At 42.7% G+C, this 21788-nt stretch overlaps 2 protein-coding genes across 3 annotated transcripts in view; both read right to left on the minus strand.

Annotated features, from left to right (window-relative positions):
• Window positions 1-20607, minus strand: part of H1f1 (H1.1 linker histone, cluster member) — a 32599-nt gene extending 11992 nt beyond the window's left edge. Inside the window, exon 1 of one of the 2 annotated variants that reach the window (XM_063276195.1) lies at window positions 8131-20607. In XM_063276195.1, the coding sequence (XP_063132265.1) occupies window positions 19909-20553 (645 nt within the window). In that variant the 5' untranslated portion in view covers window positions 20554-20607 and the 3' untranslated portion in view covers window positions 8131-19908. Of the gene's footprint in view, window positions 1-8130 lie in introns of those variants that run through there. The other variant, NM_001106113.1, reaches the window with a different exon arrangement.
• Trim38 (tripartite motif containing 38) lies at window positions 150-13440 on the minus strand. The gene is given in 4 exon segments (XM_039096440.2): window positions 150-6425; window positions 7524-7566; window positions 10022-10117; window positions 13024-13440. Coding segments are annotated over 4 exon segments (1116 nt in total). The 3' UTR covers window positions 150-5865.
• Window positions 20608-21788: the final 1181 nt, after the last annotated feature.

A 21788-nucleotide genomic window follows, 5' to 3' on the forward strand; every position in this document is an offset into this window, starting at 1 on the left:
CCGTCCTGTCCGTCAAGGTTCTCAAGCTCTTGGGCATCCAGGCACTGCTGGGAGCTATGGAAGAGCTGAGAATGGAGTGGGCACCCCACTCTCCCACCCTCCACACTCCCCCACCCCTCACACTCCCCCACCCCCCCACCCCCGCAGGGGTTGGATCTAGCCTGGGGCAAAGGGGGAAAGAGGAGGAGCTCCGACTGGCCCCCTGGGGATAGTCCTTGGCTTGGCAGAGGTGGGCTGCAGGTTTGGTCATGGAGGTGGCTGGGAGCACAAGGAGGCCATCTATGGGAGATTAGACAGCTGCTCTGTAGGCGAAGGCCTTCTCTGTGGCTCCCCATGGTGGATCCCCATGAAAAGAGACAGTCAGTAGTTTTAAGGCGTTTATTGTCATGGTGGAAAGTAGATGAGTAAAACTATACCTCACTTCTCGGGGTGAGCCTGAGATTAAATACCTTTTGCAGGGAAGAGTGTCTGGGAAGAAAAGGCTACAGGCTAAGCCTCCAGGTCTTTAGGTACCTCATTATAATGTAGATGTATCTTGAGCCTACATGACATATGGTCACATCCTCTACCTGTGGAGGGCCTTAGGGCATTGCCTTATGTAACTGATGGCCACAAATCTATGGAAGATTGTGGCTAGTGACCAACCTGGTTTCCTGGGAGTCAGGAGAAATGCCTACTGTCCCTTTCAGGGTCACTGGGGTTTCAAACTTCCTCAACTGGGAACCAGGGTGCCTTTCATGGTCCCATATAAAATTATGTTTGGAAGACTTCCCTCATGTTTCCCAGGCTCAGAGACCAGCAGTTGGTAGAACTCTCTACCCATCCCTTTCTCAAGTCACTATGGGCACTCCAGTCCTCCATACAGGCTACTACTCTCCCAGACACTCAGATGACCTCCAATTCTACCACCAGTTTCCCCTTGTCCAATGGTACTGTCTGGGTCAAGCAGGTAGCCAAAGGAGTACTGAAACCAAGTTAAAAAGGACTCTACATGTGGATTCTCTCCACACCACACCTATGGCTGTGGATATAGCTGGCTTTTCACCATGGATTCCCCACACCCAGATCAAAAAACTGAAAGCCACGGATGCTGCCAAAAGGACTGTCTCAAGACTACAGACTAATGGAAGTTGAAATGAAGGTTTCACTGTGTCCCCAAGCCCTTCCACTCCCTTCCCCTATACTCCACCCTAAGACTTGTGTTCAGTATGGATTCAATGCCCATGGCCCTCAGGCCCGGACCCAGGAAATGAGGAAGACAGATACAGGGAAGGTGTTATTAGTTAGGATGTCTACAGACCAGCAGCCCATACTCTTCTTGCCCTTTCCTCACTGATGCCCACTATAAATATCTGGCTGGACTGGAGAAAGGAAAGGTATGGGAATTTAACTTTTGAGATAGAAATACAGAGTTTGCAATTCTAAGCATGCCCTGTAGTTGGACTCCCTGGTTGCCAGAAACCAGGGAGTTTCCATTGTAACCACTGAGGTTATGAAACTAAGGCTTCTTGAAAAATTCCTTTTCAAAAAGATTCTGGCCTCTGAAAAACAGGGACAACCTGGAGCATCAAACACTAGGCCACAGAAAGGTACCCTGGGGGTAAAATTAATCAATCCTAGCCAAAAATAAGCCAAGATTGCTAGTTATACCTAGGCATCCAGCCCCCATACTACATAGGGATAAGAACTAACTAAACTGCCAGCCCATTGGCTGACAAAACTCACTATGACTGGGGGCAACACACATTAATGTTGAAGGACTTACAAGGGGCTGGAGCTTGTGTAATATGTAACACGTTTAACCTAGGCAACTTCTCCTTATTCTAATGCCTGCTACCTTACGGGTTAATTCATATGGATAACGAGCCCCTGAGATTGCTTGGTGGGTATAGGCTAATAGTTTGACTAAGTATGCCTCTTCTGATGCTTTCCAAACTAAGTCACAGATTGATCAAGACCTAGATTAAAAGATTTAGACGCACTTCTTATGACATAAAGAAAACTAATGTAATAGCTTTTAAAAAAAATCTGTTGTTTCTACTCTAATTAATCATGAATAATTTTTAAAAATCTTGCTATGGTTAAAAAGTAGCACAAAGGTTGGGGATTTAGCTCAGTGGTAGAGCGCTTGCCTAGCAAGCGCAAGGCCCTGGGTTCGGTCCTCAGCTCAGGAAAAAAAGAAAAAAAAAGTAGCACAAAAAGAAAAAAAGGCAAAGACATAAATCAGATGATTGACACTAGTCTCTGTCCTCTTAGTCACCCAGGCTAACTACTATGCCCTCAGTACTGACTCAGCTCTTAATTCTCATTCTGATTGGATTAATAGTGGGCTTCTGCATCTTAAATTATATGGACAATTATGTATCAGACCAGTAAAATTAATGGTCCTTAGGAACAACTATACCTCTTTAGGGCAGAGTGAGCCCTCAATTTGACTTATTTACTAAGACCAGTGGTGAATATAACAGAGCCCCTGACCTTAGGTTCCAGGCCTTAGCACATCTGACTCCATAATGAAAGTACCATTCAGGTTATAAAATTCAATGCATAGATAGCACCAACTGCCAAAAGTAAAATAAAGGTCTAATCCATCAATGTCCACACTTATAGGGTGTGTGGGGGCCCTTTAAATGTACTAACCTTGCTTTTTGGCTTCCGTAGTTCCACTTCTGGCTAACTGATCTTGTCAATTGAAGTCTGTCAAACCAGGACATGGTTTTTGTGCTTAAAAGCTCACCTTGAAGAAGGTTCAGTTTTACACTGGAATCCCAAACATACTGTGTAGTTGCTGGCTGGCTAATAAAGACTTTCTGTTGGCTCAACCCATGTCTGAGCAGTCTTCTCTTATGAAGACCCCACAAAACTAAGAGTTATAAACCTGGTAAGGAAAGATCAGCATATATGGCATGCAAAGCCCCATTGACTTCTGTCACCAACACATCTTGGGGATGAAGCAGAGTATCTGTGGGGACTAAATATGGTGTTAGGAAGACAATGGGGGAAGAGCTGGATGGGAAGAACTACCTGGATTGGGGTAAGGGGCCATTCGTTCCCTCTTCTGGACGTAAGGAAGCTCATCATTCACAGATGGGCACAGAAGTGTGTGTGTGTGTGTTCTCTTTTTCTCTTTGGTGGTTTGAATGAGATTGATCCTTATAGGCTCATATGTTTGAATGCTTGGTTCCCAGTTGGTGGAACTGTTTTAGAAGGATTAGGAGGTTTGTCACTGGAGTGGGCTTTGAGGTTTCCAAAGCCCAAGCTGTTCCAGTCAACTCTCTTTCTGCTACTTGATTATTGTCTCAATATGCAAGTTGACAGCTACTGCTCCAGGGCCAGGACTACCTGTCTATTGAAATGTTTCCCAGGATAACAAATTGGATCCTAACCCTCTAGAACCATGAGCCCCAAATTAAATGCTGTCTTTTATGAGTTGTCTTAGTCATGAACTTTATGCTGCTACTGCCTCCCAGGTCTATTTGACTAAAGCCAAGCAGAAGTGCACAGAGACCAAAAACAAACAAACAAACAAACAAACAAACAAAAACAAAAACATAAAAAGCAACATTCAACACATGTTTTGAGACCACAGTTTCCCTAACTTTAGATGTCTTCTCACTAAAATACTCAAATTTTAGGGAGGTAGTTGCTTGAGAATTAGAATGAGAGAGAAAAGAAAAAAGAAAGGAAAAATACAGCCACCCCCCAAACATACACACACCTCTGTTTGTCTGTCTGTCTGTCTGTCTGTGTGTCACACACACACACACACACACACACACACACACACACACACACACACATTAAGCCTATCCATATTTCTCTGCCCATTTGGAGATAGTGAGCTGTCTGGCTTTCAACTCTCACCCTAAACAGCCACTGCCTTTGAGAAATGAACTATGAGCAGAATGTCACTAAGGACCCAAAATAGTTATAGAAGAAATCTGAGTGACAATTCAAAATCGTTGAACACTGACCTGTCAAGGAGTCTGATGGGATGATGAAACCTGACTCTAATGAGGTTGATTACTTGCTAAAGTAAAAGAAAGTCATAGATTTTAAATAAGAACCAAGGTTCCCATGAGATGACATTTAAAACCACCAAAGGGGCTAGGGATATATTATAGCTTAGTTGGTAGAATGTCTACCTACCATGTATGAAGCCCCCTACTTGACCACCATAAATTGGATGTAGTGATGTCCCCTGTATTTCCAGCACTCAAGAGGTGGATGCAAAAAATTCAAAAGTTCAAGGTCATCATCTGCCACATAGTATCAACATGGGCAACATGAGATCCTGTCTCTAAAAACTAAAACTGATCAACCAGTCAGTAAAATCATAATTGTAGGTGGTAGTTCATAGCTACAATCTCAACAGTCAGCACTTGGGAAGCTGAGGCAGAAAGATTTCCATAAGTTTGCAGCTAGCCTGGGCTACATAGTGAACTCTAGTACAGCCTGGGGTTTCAGAATCAGATCTTATGTAAAAGGAGGGAGGGGGGATTTTTTATTCTGAATTAAAATTAATATTATTGCCAAGTGTGTTGGGCATGCATTCTGGCACATGGTCCAGCACTCTGGAGGCAGAGTCAGGCCAACAGAGTTCTGTGTCTTCACAGCCAGCTTGGTCTACAAGACTAGTTCCAGGACAGCTAGAGTTATACCGTGAGACCCTATTTCAAACTAAACCAAAAAGCAACAAAAAAGAAAAACACCAAAAACATTGTTGGCTTGAATTGTTTAAAATCTTTTGTAAGAACAAAATGACTTTTACCTTTATTTTTCTTGGTCCAAAAAGTATTTACATTTTATTAAAACCAAAGCTGTATTACCACAGCCACCAAAAATACAAGATCGCCATCTACTGGTTAGCACATCTGCTAACAGCATGGGGAGACCACACAAAGGATGCTTTCTGTTAGGTGCCTCTGGTGTAGATTATGCAGACTATGAAAGAAGGATGGAATAAAAACTGAGAAACATGGTTATTGAATTTTCTAGGAAACTGAAAAATGCATTCTAAAAAATCATCCAAAGTATATTTTTAATCATAGAAGAAAATGGTATAATTTTTTCAATCCCCTGCATCTTTTCCAGAATAGTAATAAAGCATGAATATCAACAACCTCTATGTGTGTGTGTGTGTGTGTGTGTGTATGTATGTATGTATGTATGTAAGTATGTATGTTGTATGTGTAATGTGTATACACACATATGATTTATTTATTACTGTGGCTTATAGGCTGTAGCCCAGCTAGTCCAACCAAGGTTGTCAACCAAGAGAAAGTCCAAAAATCCAGTACTGTTCAGTACAGGAAGCTAAATATCTCTATTGATCTTCAATATACATTGAAATCCAGAAGTAGTGCCAGTGAAGGAATGGACATGCCATAGAGACTAAGGCAAGCAGGAAGGGAGGGAGAGAGGGAGGGAGGGAGGGAGGGAGGGGGAAAAGGAGAGAGAGAGAGAGAAAGAGAGAGAGAGAGAGAGAGAGAGAGAGAGAGAGAGAGAGAGAGAACGAACGTGCTTCCTTCTTCCATGTCCTTTATATAGACTTCCAGCAGGAGATGTGGCCCAAATTACAAGTGGGTATTCCAATTTTAATGATTTAATTTAAAAAAAGTTCCTCACAGCTGTGCCCACTATAAACAGAAAACAATAATTACCTCAATTTTTTTTGTCTGAACACAGGGACTGTGCAATATGTTTTGAATCATTCAATATTCAACACGTTTAAAAGTGTTATTAATTCAAAGCACATTTATTGAAAGTTCATTAAAAACATTGGAATTAGCAGTGAAGAAAAACAAAGTTTCTGCCTTGTGGGATTTATGGATTTTCTACGATGCTACTTAAGGTATAGGGACTTTACTTCTTTCCATGATTATTTATGGCAGGAGGGAACAAAGGAGAATGTTGATAAACCTGGAAAATGGGCCTCAGGGTATCCCAGAAAGAAGCCTTGGGGAAGGTGAAGATGTGGGAGCCAGTGGTTACACTGTAAAAAGATACAACTCCAGCCTCATAGTCTAGAAAAACTCCCACTAGCTGGGGCTTTTCACTCAGATAAAGGAGAGGAGTAGGGGCAGAAGTGAGAGCTTCAAGGCCATCCTCTTCAGACATCTTGATAGTCCAGAATCCAAACTCAAGCTCCTTCTTCATGTTAAAGCCCCTCTGCACTGTCTCTAAACAGACTCCTACATCTCAACTGGTTGCATTCTCAACAGAGACTTCAAAGTAATATCTTCATACAGTAAAACCCTCAGAGCCTAGGACACAGGGCAAATCATAAAACCTCTTGGCAGAAGCCTGAAGATCCCTGTGGCATCTTTTGTAAGTCACTAGTCTTCCACCTTTAGACAGAGCTAGGTTGAGATGGGCTGTGCTGGGGTCCTGGATCACATTGACTATAAAAAACCATAACCAGTCTTTTAAGAGTTACAAACATCATACTTTACAAAGACAAAACTGTGATCAGATCTCAGCATGATTTAAACATATAAGTCTTAGCTATGGAAACTATGTATAACATACTTATAAAAAGAAAATCACCATGCCTATTGTAAACCACGAGGAAGAGAGTTAAATGAGTTAATATTTCTCTGGGATGTGATACATGCATAAGAAACAGTGGTAATAATATCATCAATACATTTATTTCTATCACCAGCATCATGGGTCAGTCAGAGATGCCAAGGATCAGAACTATTTAGAATTACTCTGGTCCCTGTTCTGCCCAAACCCTCCTGATTCAGAACTTTTAGGACTGTTGACATTGATCATAGAGTATAAATGAGCCCTTCCCTCTTTGTTTATAACTACATTTTACACAAACACTATCTCAATTTAAAAAAAAACACAAATAAACAGAAAGAACAAACAAAAACCATCACCAATGGAAAAGAGAAACAAAACGATTTTCCCAAATTGATATTGATTAGAGGCCTTTGGATTTAGTAATCATGGGCCAGAAGCTATAGGATGTACCAAGCACTGAGTAACAGAACAGGGCACAAAACTTACTCACTGAGATCAGTAGCACTTAATTTGTGTCCTATACCTAACATGTTCCTTAATTATTGAGTAAAGTCCCTAAAATTATTTCCAGTATACTACATGCTGCTTTGAGTGGTACTTTGAGTGAGAATGGCCCCCATATACTCATATATTTGAATAGTTTGCCCCAGTTAGTGGAACTCTTTGGGAAGGATTAGGAGGAATGGCCTTGTTGGAAGAACTATGCCACTGGGGACAGGCTTTGAAGCTTCAAAAGACTTCAGCCATTCCCAGTCTCCCTCTCTACTTCCTATCAAGAAGATATCTCAGCTCTTCCTGCTACCATGCCTTTGCTCTGCCATCATGAACTCTAAACCATTATTAAATCAATTAAATGCCTTCTCTTATAAGTTTGCCCTGGTCATGATGTTTTAGTTAAGCAATAGACAAAGTAATTAAGACACTGCCTTGCTAACATTGCTCTATGAATCAGAACTATTCACAATAAACACTGAATTTCAGTTACTTACTGTAACTATGCAGTAAACACAGTTCCTTACTGTGACCAAATACCTGACAAAAAGCAACTTAAAGGGGGATGGGGAGTTTTGTCTTGCTCCAAAGTTCAAAGGAATGCAGTCCATTCTGGTAGAAAGGCAGATCTACAGGAATAGTTTGGTTCCTTGCACTGACTAGGAAGCAGAGGAAGAAAGGCCTGTGCTGGGCTTGCATTTCTCCCTTTCCTTTGTTCCTTGTTTCTAGTCTTCAGAGTGAACCCTTTTTTTTTTATCTCATATGGAGAAACTGAGAGAGACTGTTATTGCCTGCAGAGATATGACCAATAATGGAATCAGGACTTAGAAGGGTCTGTAGAGAGAACTGTGTGCATAGTATGCTAAGCATGTTAAATACTAAGAAACAAGAGTGTGCAAAAGTCACAAAAAATAAGTGAACAACCAGATCTTCAGATATGAGTACATATCCTGGAAGAACTGCAGAAACCAGTAAAAGTAATAATGGACCACTTCCGGGATGGGGCATTAGGGAACAATAGAGAGGAAAATAAATAATAGTGTATAAGTGATTCGGTGGCTTGCACTGAGCCACTCAAGCTAGACAGGTGCCAGAAGTTCTTACCTGACACTCAGAAGTGTGCGGAGAGGTTCAACTCCTGATTAATTTTCTTCGAGTTCAACTAAGATATGGGAGAAAGATGAGATGGGAACCTGAGAAACTTGGATTAGAGAAGGAGGGTATTGTTCAAATACTTTATCAGTTACAAAAGGATATACATATTTTTTTTACATGCTCTGGAAGTTCAAGTTAAACATCCATATATAAAGAAAGCAGAAGGAAGAAATGGCACTCGCTGTGGAAATTGACTGTGTCGTAATTGGCCTCAAACCCAGGATGAATGACTGAGGTCTTATTTAATATATTAGGGTAGACTTGGCTGCCAGGATCTCCCAGGATCCCTTGGTCCCTACCGTTTCAAGGTATGGCTGATATATCCACCCCCTACTCTAAACATCTCCAGCCCAGGGATTGGGCCGCCTATATAATCCAACATTTTGGTTACCCGGCTCTTTTTGTCTACCCTTTGTTTTCCTGATTCTCCCTTTCCCCTCACATGGCCTGGCTCAGGGTCATGATCATGCTGGACTCTCCCAGGTGTTTTTGGTTATGTTCTTCCTCCTATCCACAGTAAACCTCTTCTACCATGCCTAGGAACAAAGTTGTGCCTTCCTTTTAAAAAAATATTTAAAAGGGATAATTCAGATACTTCTAGAAAGAATGTACTTCAGACATGTGGGCAGCCTCTTCAAGAAGCCATACAAGTGTGCAGATTTTATAGCGCTATGAATGTGCTTTAGAAATGACATAGGTCTCTTTTACTGCCCTCATTAGACTCAGCCTGGGGTGATCCTGCTTGATGAATTCTCTCAAAGGTTTGTTTCTCACCTGGTGAGGCTAAGAGCTTGATTCTGACACAGCAAGGTCAGAAGGTTAGTGTCCAAGTGTTGGAACATGACCCATGACTGAAGCTGTGTAATAACAATTCTGTGTGCTTATGAGAAAACTCCAAGAAAACTGAGCAAGTCTGGTGGCTTTAGTCCTGCAAAGTACAGGATTGTTCTTGGACTGTACTTTCATGCCCCTCCCAGGTGTGGGTTTACTCCAGATTACCCATTATCTTACTACTGTTATTCAGAGTGTTTCCAGGCATGCCTTGCTGTTGTGATTATATATAGCTTGAATGCATGTGAACTTTAATCATACAACCTTGGTTAACCCTCAGGATATCAATTGTCTGATGTTCTAAATAAAGCCCACCTCATTTCTAGGCTCCATTCTCCCAGGTTCCACTGCCTCTAGAGTGATAACACCAGAGTATCAGACTAATGCATTTAATATGTGAAACAAAACATGCCACAAAGTAAATAGGTAGCATGCAATATTAAAGATGAAAGTCTTATGACTGGAAAGATGGCTCAATAGTTAAGAGTAAATATGGTTACTATAGAGGACCTGTCAGATTAGCTCCAGATCTGATGCCCTCTTCTGCCATCCTTGGGTACCTATACTCACTTCACAAACCCATATACATACATATTTAATGTTTTGAATAACATCTTTTTTAAAAAAGAAAGAATGAAAGTCTGGGCCACAAAGCAAAGATGGAGGTTCACATACATCCTAGCATGCAAAACAAGCATGAAACAAAGGAATGGATGTTGGTACATTACACCCAAGTACAGTTGTAACAAATTGATTTCATAAAGACAAGTCTAAGCCCAAAGAAGCTAGTTTAGCTTTTGATGAAATTGTTAGCCATCCCAAGAAGATGGAAGAGCTTGGTGACAAAGTTTCACAAACGTAAATATCTAGGCCATGAAATCAGTGCTCTCTTCCTTAGGGTTCCCATGTATTGGCAGGAGCCAACCATTCTTGTATTTTTCCTGGTCTTTCTCTATGCCTAGACTCACTACAGAAAAATCTCTCTTCACCAATGAACTCAAACTCTTACCTTCCAGGCATTTATTTGGCTTGTTATGAAATGTATCTGAACTTCGAGAGTCTCTTGGAGTTCACTCAATTTTGTCATGGTATTCTGGAGTTTTTTCTGAAAATGTTAAGAAAAACATTAAGTAAAATCAATTCTTATCAATCTTGTTTTCAGTTTGAAGCAGGGTCTGATATGGTCCAAGGTGATCTTGAACTCACTAAGTAGCCAAAGATGACCTTGTGCTTCACCTTCTGAGTGACAAGAAATAGACATACTCTATGTGCCCTGCTTTATGCAGTTTTGGCAAACATTGAACTTTTTGCAAGCTAAGCGAGCACACAACCAACTGAACTACATCCCTCACCCTCAATTTGATTCCTCATTAGGTACTTAATATGAATCTCAGCACTCCGAAATGTGGTGAGATCACAAAGAATAGCTATTGAATTCTGTGTACATCGCTCAGAGAGTATGCTGAGGGTTTTATAAGTGGTAAGTCACTGATTGCCTTAGTAATCCTGGGCAGTTGTTGGGATGCTTAACATCATTGCTGTGCTTTGGAAAATGAGGCTTAGAAAGGGGGCAAATCACTCACCTCAGGAGGCATAAATGGAAGTCTCAAGAGTAAAATTGGGACACCAATGTCATTTGCCAAACCAAGTCACTTGGGAAAAGTTGTTAGAGATTGCTACAGCCATTTGTGGGGAGAGCTTGTAAAACAGTGTGCTGAATACATACCCAATACTGAATGTTTGACACTTCTGGAACTCTGTATGTTAGGGTTTCTACTGCTGTGAAGAGACACCATGACCAAGGCAACTCTTATAAAGGACAACATTAATTGGGGCTGGCTTACAGGTTCAGAGGTTCAGTCCATTATCATCAAGGTGGGAACATGGCAGCATCCAGGCAGGCATGGCAGTGGACGAGCTGAGAGTTATATAGTTTGTTCCCAAGGCAAACAGGAGAAGATTGGCATCCAGGTGGCTAAGATGAAGGTCTTCCTTCCACACCCACAATGATATACCTCCTCTAACAAGGCCACACTTTTCTAACAAGGTCACACATCCTAATAGTGCCACTCCCAGGGCCAAGCATATTTAAACCACCACAGTATGTATTATGGGTAAGTTACAAAGGAAAGGCCAGGATACTAATTGAAGTTATTAGAATTTGGAGAGAAGGGGGGTCTGGAGGATGATACCAAGAAACCAATTTAAAGGATTAGTTCCTTGTCAAGCTACTCCCCGAAACCCCCAAATTAATTGTTCACTTAGAACAATTTGAGGCTACCAGAAATTGCCTGTAATGAAAACGAATCCTGTCCTCTGTAATTCCACAGGTATGAATTAATTTCCAAGAGATCTTCCAAAACAGTCTGTGACTGATTTAGAAAAACGAAATATTGCCTTTGCTTTATGTCACATGCTGTTCTAAACTTTACATAGTTTAATATCCACAAAGCCAACATAACTCCCAGCATATGTTCTAAGGACTCGGGTGCTATCATGTCTTTGTACAGACCAGGATAACAAGATGTGAAACTTTAAGCAAATTAGCACAAATTAGTTATCCATCTGCTGAGCACCAGGGCTAATGTTTCATCCCAGCAGTCTGACTCTGTGGCAGGTAACTGTCATCCTTCCTCGCTCCTTTTTTTTTTTTTTTTTTATCATTCAAATAGGAATTTCTGCAATGCAGCTGTTGGAGGGAGGCCGAAGGAGAGCCAAGTGTGCTGATTGGCAGCACACTTATGGAAGACTTGAGGCCTTTATATGAGACTATGTTTGCTTCATGGAATAGAGCACAAGGAGCCCACTTAGTAATTTCTCCTGCAAGCTGGAAGAATAGACTAGGATCAAGATAGCAGCCAAGTATGGTGGTGCATGCCTGTGATCACAGCACTTGGGGACAGAGGCAGGCAGCTCTCTGTGAGTTCAAGGCTAGCTTTGACTATAGTGAGTATCAGGACAGCCAAGGCTATGTAGAGAGACCCTGTCTTAAAAAATCACATCACGGGCTGGGGATTTAGCTCAGTGGTAGAGCGCTTACCTAGGAAGCGCAAGGCCCTGGGTTCAGTCTCCAGCTCCGAAAAAAAGAACCAAAAAAAAAAAAAAAATCACATCACATTAAAACAAAACAAAACAAAACCATCCAAAAACAGAAAGACTGACCATGTCTCTCACTGTGTCAGTGCAGAAGGCCCTGGGCTTTCAAGGGAGGACCTACAAATCATGGCAAACCTCCCATTGCTAACTCACCACAAACATTTACTTTCAGATCTTTGACCCTTCTGGAATCTTCTTTGAACCCACCCTCTCACACTCTTTCTTATGAAAATAATTTGAAATTTCCCCATGATGTTTTTATTTTACAGTACTGGATCTTCTCAGTGCCTCTGGCCCTTTATTTTCCAAATAAACTTTCTAAATGAACATAGTAGGTACAAAATGAACAAGTGATAGTAAGTATCACTTGGTCTGAGATTAAGAATTGGAAGTGATGGGGATGAATCTTGGCTCAGCTTTGTTTCCTGTGTCATTACCTCCTCTACAGGACTGCTTACCTTGGCAATGATGAAGAAGTTCCTACGGTATGACATTGTGTGTGGAGTTATCTTGGTTGGTGATGGTGAAGGTGGTGATGATGACAGGAGTGGTGTGTATATGAAAGAGAGGTATGCAGAAGGAGAGATATAGTTGTATGCATGCACATGTATGGGAGTGCCCACGCTGTGTATACACATAGAGGCAGAAGACAATGCTTTCCTGTTCTGTCTCTCAGCCTTATTCTTTTGAGGTAGGGTCTCACACTGAACTTGGAGTTAAGCTGGTGGCCATCAAGTCCACTGATCCTTCTGTCTTTGCTCTTTACAACACTAAGGTTTCAGGGGAGGTATAGCCATGCTTTTTATGTGGGTGCTGGGGTCTGAAATGGGTCCTTATTACACAGCAATTCTCTATGATTCTCATAGGAGATCATTAGACTGGACACGTGTAAAGGCCCCCAACCATAATTCTCACCTTATAGTTCTAGTACACATCATTCACAGCAAATAAGGTATGACCTTTGTGCTGATCTTCCCAACAACAGCGCCAGCAGAGGAGCTGACCATCATCTCCACAAAAGCGATTAAGTTTCTCTTCATGTTCCTCACACACCGTGTCATGATCCTGCCCTTCTATCCCTTTGATCATATCAGTTATGGTTTCTAGCTCCTTGTTGGGCCTGAGGTTCTCTAAACTAAATGGACTACTACACAAAGGGCAGCCCAACATCTTCCATCCTGTCTTTGAGCTGACATTGCAATAATGGCTCTGTGTGCAGGATTTGCAGTAGCTGTGTCCACAGTTGATGCTCACTGGGTGAGACATCATGGCCTTGCAGATGGAGCAAAAAGTGACCTTTCTTGACTTCACTGTGCTAAAGTCTGAGCCCATGGCTTTTCCTGAGAAGTTTCCAAAGCAATCAGAAGTAGAGGAATGTTTTCCACAGTGGCCGATGTAAACCTCACCTAAATTTAAATGCAGTCAACTGACAGTTACCGGTTTCAGAGGTTTTTAGTCTCTAGAAAAGAGAAACAGCTTAGAATTGAGAAGATACATAAATATCTCATTGTATTTACATAATAACCACTATCCCATGTAGCCATTTACATTCAACTTAATAAAAGTTTAATCATTTTTAAGTATAGTTTCCCAGTTTTATTGCTCACATTCCATTTTCCTAATTGCCAAATGCACCGGGTGTCTACATGATGGCTCAGCTATAGAGCAGTCCATTTTTGTCCAGTGTTCTCTTGTGCCATGTGCTGAGAATGGCAGAGGCAAGGCAAGGTTCAGAAGTTGAACTCAGCTAGAGAGTATGAAAAGTTTCCATGAGCTGCAATTACTTTTAACTGTAGGGGCATTCAACCCCTCTATCTAGCCAGATCAAGAGCAGCCAGATCTTCTCTTGGGTCTAGATGGGCAAGTCTGCCTGACACTCTCCCCCTTCTATGTACCTTCAGGAACTCCTAGATCTAACCCTGGGTCCCATATCCAGTGCTCTAACCTAATCTGGCCACTCCTAACCATGTCAAAACCAACTTCTAAGCTTCCACTATGACCTGTCTGCCCTTGACCCATTTGGCCCCACCCAGGCCACATCCAACCTCTCTTCTCAGCCAGAAACACATCTCAATGAATTTGAAGAGAATAAAAGCCTGAGTGATGTTCAAGAAGACACAAACGTGGCTGATGGAGATGACAAAGACAGTTCAAGTCTCCAAAACAGAGTTCAGTGAAGAGATAGAAACATTGCAGTTGACTCAAGGTAAAAATGAAGAGGGAACTGAAAAACCAAATAACCCTACTAGAAAACCCAAACAAATTCCTCCCAAGTAGGATGGATCAAGTGGAAGATAGAATACCAGGACTTAAAGAGAAGGCAGAGGATTAAGAAGACATGACACAGCATATAAAAATAAAAACACAGAAAAAGGAACATATAGGAAACAGGCCACCAAGAAATGACCAACTCTTCTAATTATAGGAATAAATGAGTCAATCTGTTTGTCTTTGCCTTCTGGCATTACACTAGTTTGTACCACCATGTCTGGCCAAGAATTGGTTTATTCTGGTACTAACAGAACTGGAAAGAGGGCTGAAGAGGGGAGAGGGGGAACAACATTTCTGGAGAACCAGGGGATTCCTGTCTCTTCTCTGTGGCTGAAAACTGCTCCCAGAAGTTCAGGTGATGTGAACTTAGGGAGTGTCATGCCAGAGCCTAGGCTACAGAGAAAGTGGGAAGGAGGCCAGACTTCAATGAGAGCTATAGTTCTGATATGGCCCAGGAAGACACACTGACAACCAAAGGGAGTAGAAGGCTATTTAAGAGCAGTGCTTTTTGCTTCCTGTTCTATGGCAGCTGCTTCTGAGACCCATCCTAGTTCTACACACACACACACACACACACACACACACACACAGAGAGAGAGAGAGAGAGAGAGAGAGAGAGAGAGAGAGAGAGAGAATTAAAACAGAAGTTCAACTGAACTTCTAAACAGGCTGTCTTCCTCTTAAAACCAAGACAGAAAGAATGGCAAAGGATTTCTTCTGAAGGAAGGATACTGACCCCATGGGCCTTCTTGAAAGGGACATCACATTCTTAGCCAAGGGGCCACTTCAAAGGCCCCAGCAGCCTGGCCTGGCCTAAGCTTCACTCACCTGTATTCTGGATTTTCTGAGATTCCTTGCGCTATTTGAGAAGCAAAAGCAGATGCCAACGTAAGAGCTGCCCAAGTCCTGAATCCTTTCAGAGTTGTAGGGGAGCGGTCTCTGATTTTCTGGAGACAACACTCTCCACTGTTTGTCCCTCTAAATCTCCAGTAAAACAATCATTGATCCATTGGTGCCCTGCTGAGCACTTGTCACTTACAGAAACCTAGGAATCTCTGCTGAGTTATTTGAAAAAATGGAAGCACTATGGGAGGCTAATTGACAGCCAATAAAGTTGCTCTGGTCTTTGAACCTTTTTATCTTTAAAAAGAAAGGGGAGGGGGAGATGGACAAAAGGAACATAATGTAAAGCATTTAACACAAAGAACAAATTAGAGACAAAGTTCAAAACTCTCTTGTGACCCAGCAGAGAGGGCAGAAGGGCAGGATATGCTCTGATGTGAGATCTATCGACTTTTACTCCCAACCCTCTTGAAACTCAAAAGGTTTCTAAAGCTCTGTTGCTTCATTAGCATTTTGAGGTGGCTTATCCGTTCATAACTGCTTTGGTGGCAGTGGTGCAAAGGGAAGTTGTTACAGTGGATCACTAACATGATAAAATTTCTCCAAGCCCGCCAGCTATGTTTCTCTGTCCTGCGGAGTTGTTGCCTTTTCCTCCTCACCACTTCTCTGCAGGACACAAATATGGTGCAATTACAAGACACAGAACTACAGACCAGGAAACAACAGCCACTACTATTAAGGTAGTCAGGACAGTCACCTATATGCCAAGTGTGCTCAGGGCTTTATGGAGAAAAGGCTGGAAGTGAGCATGTCAGCCTCAGCCTCACTATTCCAAAATCCAACAAGAGTGATTTCACTAACTAAGACAGAATTATAGAAAGGAGGGAAATGAATCATTTATTCGTATTTAAGCAAGGCTGATCACATTTGTAGCTGCAGGTGAATGGGGCAAGTATATAAATTCTTTCCTGCTTGCTTAAGGAATAAACATGTACAATGGCTTGAAGGAGCTGGCAAAGGGGACTGAGAGCATAGGATGGAGAATGAGTTACTTGGACTCTGGAGTCCCCCAGGGAATAATCCTGGTAGTTACTCATACTCAGTGCTGGGTCCTCAGGTTGCAAAGAAAGCATGGAGTTCATCTTAACTCAGGCTAGAGGTAAACGTTAGACAGGTTTCTACCTTCCCACTCCAAACAGCAGACTCTTCGCACAGTGAAATCCTGAGACCATATCAGTGCTGAGGCACCATGAGAAAGAAGGAGCCCCTGTGCCCTGGATTCCAAGATGACCCCTTCAGATAACCATAGCTTTTGTTATGTATTTGTGAGACAATACTCAAGTGTAGTTCATCTCAATGGAAGAGATGGACGGTTGTGAGTGCCCAAAACAACTACCACTAGCCCCACAAAACACTAGAAACACAAAAACAAAATGGAGTCTGTCTTGGGACAGTTGAGTCTCACATCTGTGTCTGTCTCATGAGGAAACAAGTGGGTATGAGTAACAGAACATAGGAGGGAGATGTTTGTAGATAAGGCCCCAGAGATACCCTCCCAAAGCTCCCAAAGGTAAAGCCCAGAAACACCCTCCTGTGTCAGCTTGAAAGAAGAGACTCTTAATTGAGAAGCTGCCTCCATAAGATCCAGCTGTAGGGCATTTACTTGACTAGTGATTGATGGGGAGAGCACCCTGAATCAGTGTCTTCCTCATCAGCAGTAGGGGACCAAATCCGATTATTAACCAGAGAACCTTCAACTCCAGAGTCGTGCAATGAGTTGCAAGAGAAAACACACACACACACACACACACACACACACACACACACACACACACACACACACACACACACAGAGCTGTCCACTCAATATTTAAAACAATAGGTTCATGAGTTTATTTGTTTGGAGCCAGAAATCTTGCTAACCCAAACAAAAAGAAAACAGACCCAGAAACAAATAGCGCATATTTTCTCATATATGAAAACTAGATTTAAATTTGTATGTGTTGGGGGTGTGTGTGTGAATTAACTAGAAACGGGATTGGTAAGGAAAGGAGAGGTTGTAACAGTAGAGATGGGGGAATGAGAGGTCAAAGAGAGCTGTGACCAGAAGGCAGAGGAAGCTTATTTAGGGGCAGGAGAAGAACCAGAGAGTTGCAACCAGGAAAGATGTGAGGAGATTATAATATCCAGAAGTGTTGAAAAGAGACCCATTGCTTTGTTACTGTGTAAATAACTAAAAAAGAAGTTTGCCATATTTTGTTTTGAAAAAAAAGAAAAAGAAAAAGAAAAATCGTTTTCCTGTGAGATTTCACAGAATTTCGGCTATTTATGAGATGTGCTCCTGAACTGCAGGCGGAGACGCCTCCTAGGGAGCATGCTTCAGACTCCAGGCTGGAGACCTCCCAGGGTGGTAAACTTAGCTCCTCTGGCCACAGCTCTGCCAGTAAGGCTTGATTCCCGACGCTTCTGATTGGTCCGCTCAAACCCAGCGTCCAATTATCTGATAGATGAGCCAAGCGCCGGAAGTTAGGCCGGAGGTGCCTTGATTTCCTACGCCGAGAAGTCGGGATTGGAGCTGGAGACTGGAAGTGAAGATGGCAATAGAATGAGACAAGACCTGAGTGGGCTCCCAAGGTTGGGGCGAGCGGAGGATGGGCGGAGCCTAAGTGTGATCCGCCCTTTCTGGATTGGTAGACTTAACTGACCTTCCTTGTGAAAGACCGAGTGGAATCCCAATTTCGCCCCCCAAATAATGTAATGGAACTATGTGCACTGAATGCTCCCACTTTTAAATACGTCTGACTGTGTAATGAAGACTTTTGGTTTCTTTAAAATCTTTGTTATATAAACATGTTTGTTTTAATTCCAGGTGTGGTATTTGGAGCTGCCTAGATTATCCACAGCTGCAGACTTTTGACTTGCGCATGCTCTGGTAAGGATTTGATTCTGCCAGCTGCAAATGGTTTACTTCTGGGCACTATGAAGAAGATGTAAATGCTAGAGTCAGAGAGAGCTTTGAAAAATAGAGGGGTGCTCTGAAGAAGACAGGGTTATTCCTCCTGATGGTTTCTGCTCCTGTTGATGGTCAAGAGAAAAGAAGCAAGAAATTGGAGAAAATTCTGACTTAAATGGAAGATTGGATTTGCCCCAAGGAACTGATTCAACAGGAAGTAGTTTAAAGAGACCTATGCCCCATTTCCTCTCTAACCTTCTTTCTCTCCTACCTGGTTTTGGAGCCCTGCTGGAAATAAGGGTTTGAATAGAGATACATGAAAACCCAAATAAAATAGCTAAAACAAAAATGCCAACATGACTGTATCTGCTTCAGGGTGTTTAAAGAAATAAAAGGTGATGTGAAATGAAAGGAAGAAGTTGCCCTTATCCCTAGGCCTTGTTTCTCTGTGCCTGTTTATATTAAGATGTTTAAAAGTTGGACTTAGAAACACAGACCTTCTTGTTGCTAGAGAAGCTGAGGCAGCAGGATTAGTTCACGGCCTAGTTAAGCAATTTAGGGGAGCCTGTCTCAAAATATATGGACACATGCAATTTTACTGCTGCTGTCTTTGGAGTGTACTAATACACAAAAAACAAAACGAGACTATAGCTCAGCAATGAACTCCAGGTTCATTGCACAGTAATGTAAAGAAAACACTGCATATTAAAGTTTTCTAAGTGCCAGATTTCATACCACGTTATTTAAATGACTTTTTTTTAAAGGAAAGGCAAATCAGTGTCTACCACATGCTGTCTCCTGCCAATCTTTGTTTTATCTTTAATCCCCTGCGTCTTCACTACATTGATATTGATTGCACTAGGCTATGCAGATACCATAATTTGTTTACAACAAAAGCTAAGTTCAGGGCCAGAAAGATGGCTCAGAGCAAAAGGAATTTGTCACCTGATGAATTGAACTCAAGTAGTGGAAGAGAACCAATTTCAAGTTGTGCGCCCCTACCCCCGCCCCCAACTTGCGGACACAAGAGCTACCTCCCCACCCCACTCTCAAATAATTTAAAAACTGAACTCAAAGGATAGGATAGAGGAGGTCCGCAAATCAGGGTGTGTGGGAAGGAGGGGAGCGGTAACCCTACCACTTGGAAGGAGGATCGGTTCAAGGTCAAAAATGGCTACCTAGCAAAACCTACAAAGGCTTCAAGAGCAGGCAGGCTACATGGGGTTACTGGGAGATGATCAACTACGTAGTAACACACAATTCCTCACAAAACCAAACCTTCAAGTGCCCAGCATTTCTGTAAGGTAGTCTTGTGAGTTTGAACTAAAAAACCGTGTATTGCATTTAAACTTTTATCTTGACCACACCCTATGCCTAGTGCTGCAGTGATATGGAGCACTAAGGACCTACATTCTCATGTTGGCAGCATGACACTTACCTGGGAGAGGTACCACATGCCATTACATAACCACGCCATGAAGAACTTACCCACACCTGGAGAGGGTAGCGTCTCCCAGGGCTAAAAATTATAAAACTACCCAGGTAAAGGCATTTTGATAGGAACTTGGGGTAAGCTAGACCTAGAGGGACCCAAATTGTCCGTTTACTGGGAAAGAACTGTTTATTTTGTACCCAGTTCCACATTGCTGTGAACTAGTTAGTGCTAAGCTCTTTGAGTAATGTAGGTGGCTCTGAAAAGAGCCGTTGGGTTACTGGAAGAAGCCTCCAACTGTTCACTTTTTCTTGGGCGCCGCCTTCTTCGGCTTAGCTGGAGTCTTTGGCTTTGTCACCTTCACCTTGGCAGCCTTAGGCTTCACTGCCTTTGCCTTGGCAGGGCTCTTGGCTACCTTCTTGGCCTTGACCACCTTCGGCTTCTTTGGGCTCTTAGAAGAAGTCTTCTTTGAAACTGCAGGCTTCTTGGGCTTCTTCGGTGTCTTGACAGTCTTCTTTGCTGCAGCCCCAGCAGTCTTCTTGGGTTTCTTAGCTGCCCCGGATGCTTTCGCCTTCACTGTCACCTTGGTGGTGCTGGCTTTGGACTCCGCCTTCTTGTTCAGCTTAAAGGAGCCAGCAGCGCCGGTACCCTTAGTCTGCACCAGGGTGCCCTTATTCACCAGGCTCTTCAGCCCGAGTTTGATGCGGCTGTTGTTCTTCTCCACATCGTAGCCCGCCGCCGCCAGCGACTTCTTGAGCGCAGCCAAGGACACGCCGCTGCGCTCCTTGGAGGATGAGACTGCCTGCACGATGAGCTCAGACACTGAAGGTCCCGCGGGCTTCTTTCGAGGGACAGCAGCTTTCGCAGGCTTCCTGGTTTTCTTTGTAGCGGCAGGTTTCTCAGGGGCAACAGACGCAGGCTGAGGGACTGGCGCTGTCTCCGACATGGTTGCTGAGGAGTGACCAGCAAATGCCAAGACGAAGAAAAGAAGTAGGAAGACAAGACCTCCTCGCGGCGTATTTATAGAGCAGGGCCGGGCCGTGATTGGTGCATGCTAACGCCCGCCCCCTTAACCCTGAAGCCCCGCCCCCTCGCGTCCCTGGATGCCTGCAAGACTTCAGAGCCTAACTCCTTTGCTGTTCCAGGGACCTGTCAATCCTCACGTTTTGTGGGTAGAGGTTGCCTCAAAACTTCTCCGGCTGCCTGCTTGAAGTGGAATTTCAAGCACAGCAGGGACACTCTGTACTCTCCTGCTTTGTCATCAGAAGGTGGTAGATGCCTATCAAAACGTACCTCAACTAGTGAAGAGTGGCTGTAAATTAGGCAATCAAAACCCAGAAAGCTAGCCTATAGGCCTTGTTTGCGGGCTTCCGTATTGGTTTCTGGGAGTACTGAGAGCTATGTAACGTTACCTTTTATATATTAGTTAAGGAAGAAACTTTCAGTGTTCTAAGGAGTGTCAGTTTGTGGCGGTGATTTCATATTGCGAACCAGTAACTAATAAAAGGGCTGCACAATTCTGAGACAGCACTTACTACTCGAGAGAAAAGCCATGACATGACTTATCCAGGGATATGCAAGTACGAAATAGCTCTGGAAAAGTCTTGCCCAGTTCCTTTTAAAGAAAAACTTAAAAGTGCAATCTTAACGTTCTTTGACCACTTTTTTATTGGTTTTATTTTACAAGTTTTTGAACGCATCGAGTGATCTCTGGCTAAGAATGGATGAAAATATTTTGACAATCCAATCCCAAAATGAAGGACTCAAAGCATCCATAGAAGTACAGGTATTTAATGAAGAAATACTCAGAATAATCCGAGTCAGACTTCTGTACTTTTATTCTCATGTTTCTCTCCGTTATTTACAGTGTGGGTTGTAAGAAAATGAACACTTTCCACGCAAATGAAGAATTCTAAATCTGCTGTTTTAGTGGCTATTTACGAAACTCAGTAAACCAATCAAAAGATAGAATCTGGCCTACCCTCCTTCAATGCAAAAGACACATTCTATATTTCAATACTCCAGACATCAAGACTGTTCTCTATTCTTCAATGGCATCTAGTCTAAGCCGCAATGTGTTGGGAGGCAGAAATGCTGTAGAAGATGACAGTCATTGGACACACACACACACACACACACACACACACACACACACACACACACACACTCACACACACGCGC

Source organism: Rattus norvegicus, chromosome 17, assembly GCF_036323735.1.
Source record: "Rattus norvegicus strain BN/NHsdMcwi chromosome 17, GRCr8, whole genome shotgun sequence".
Classification (NCBI taxonomy): domain Eukaryota; kingdom Metazoa; phylum Chordata; class Mammalia; order Rodentia; family Muridae; genus Rattus; species Rattus norvegicus.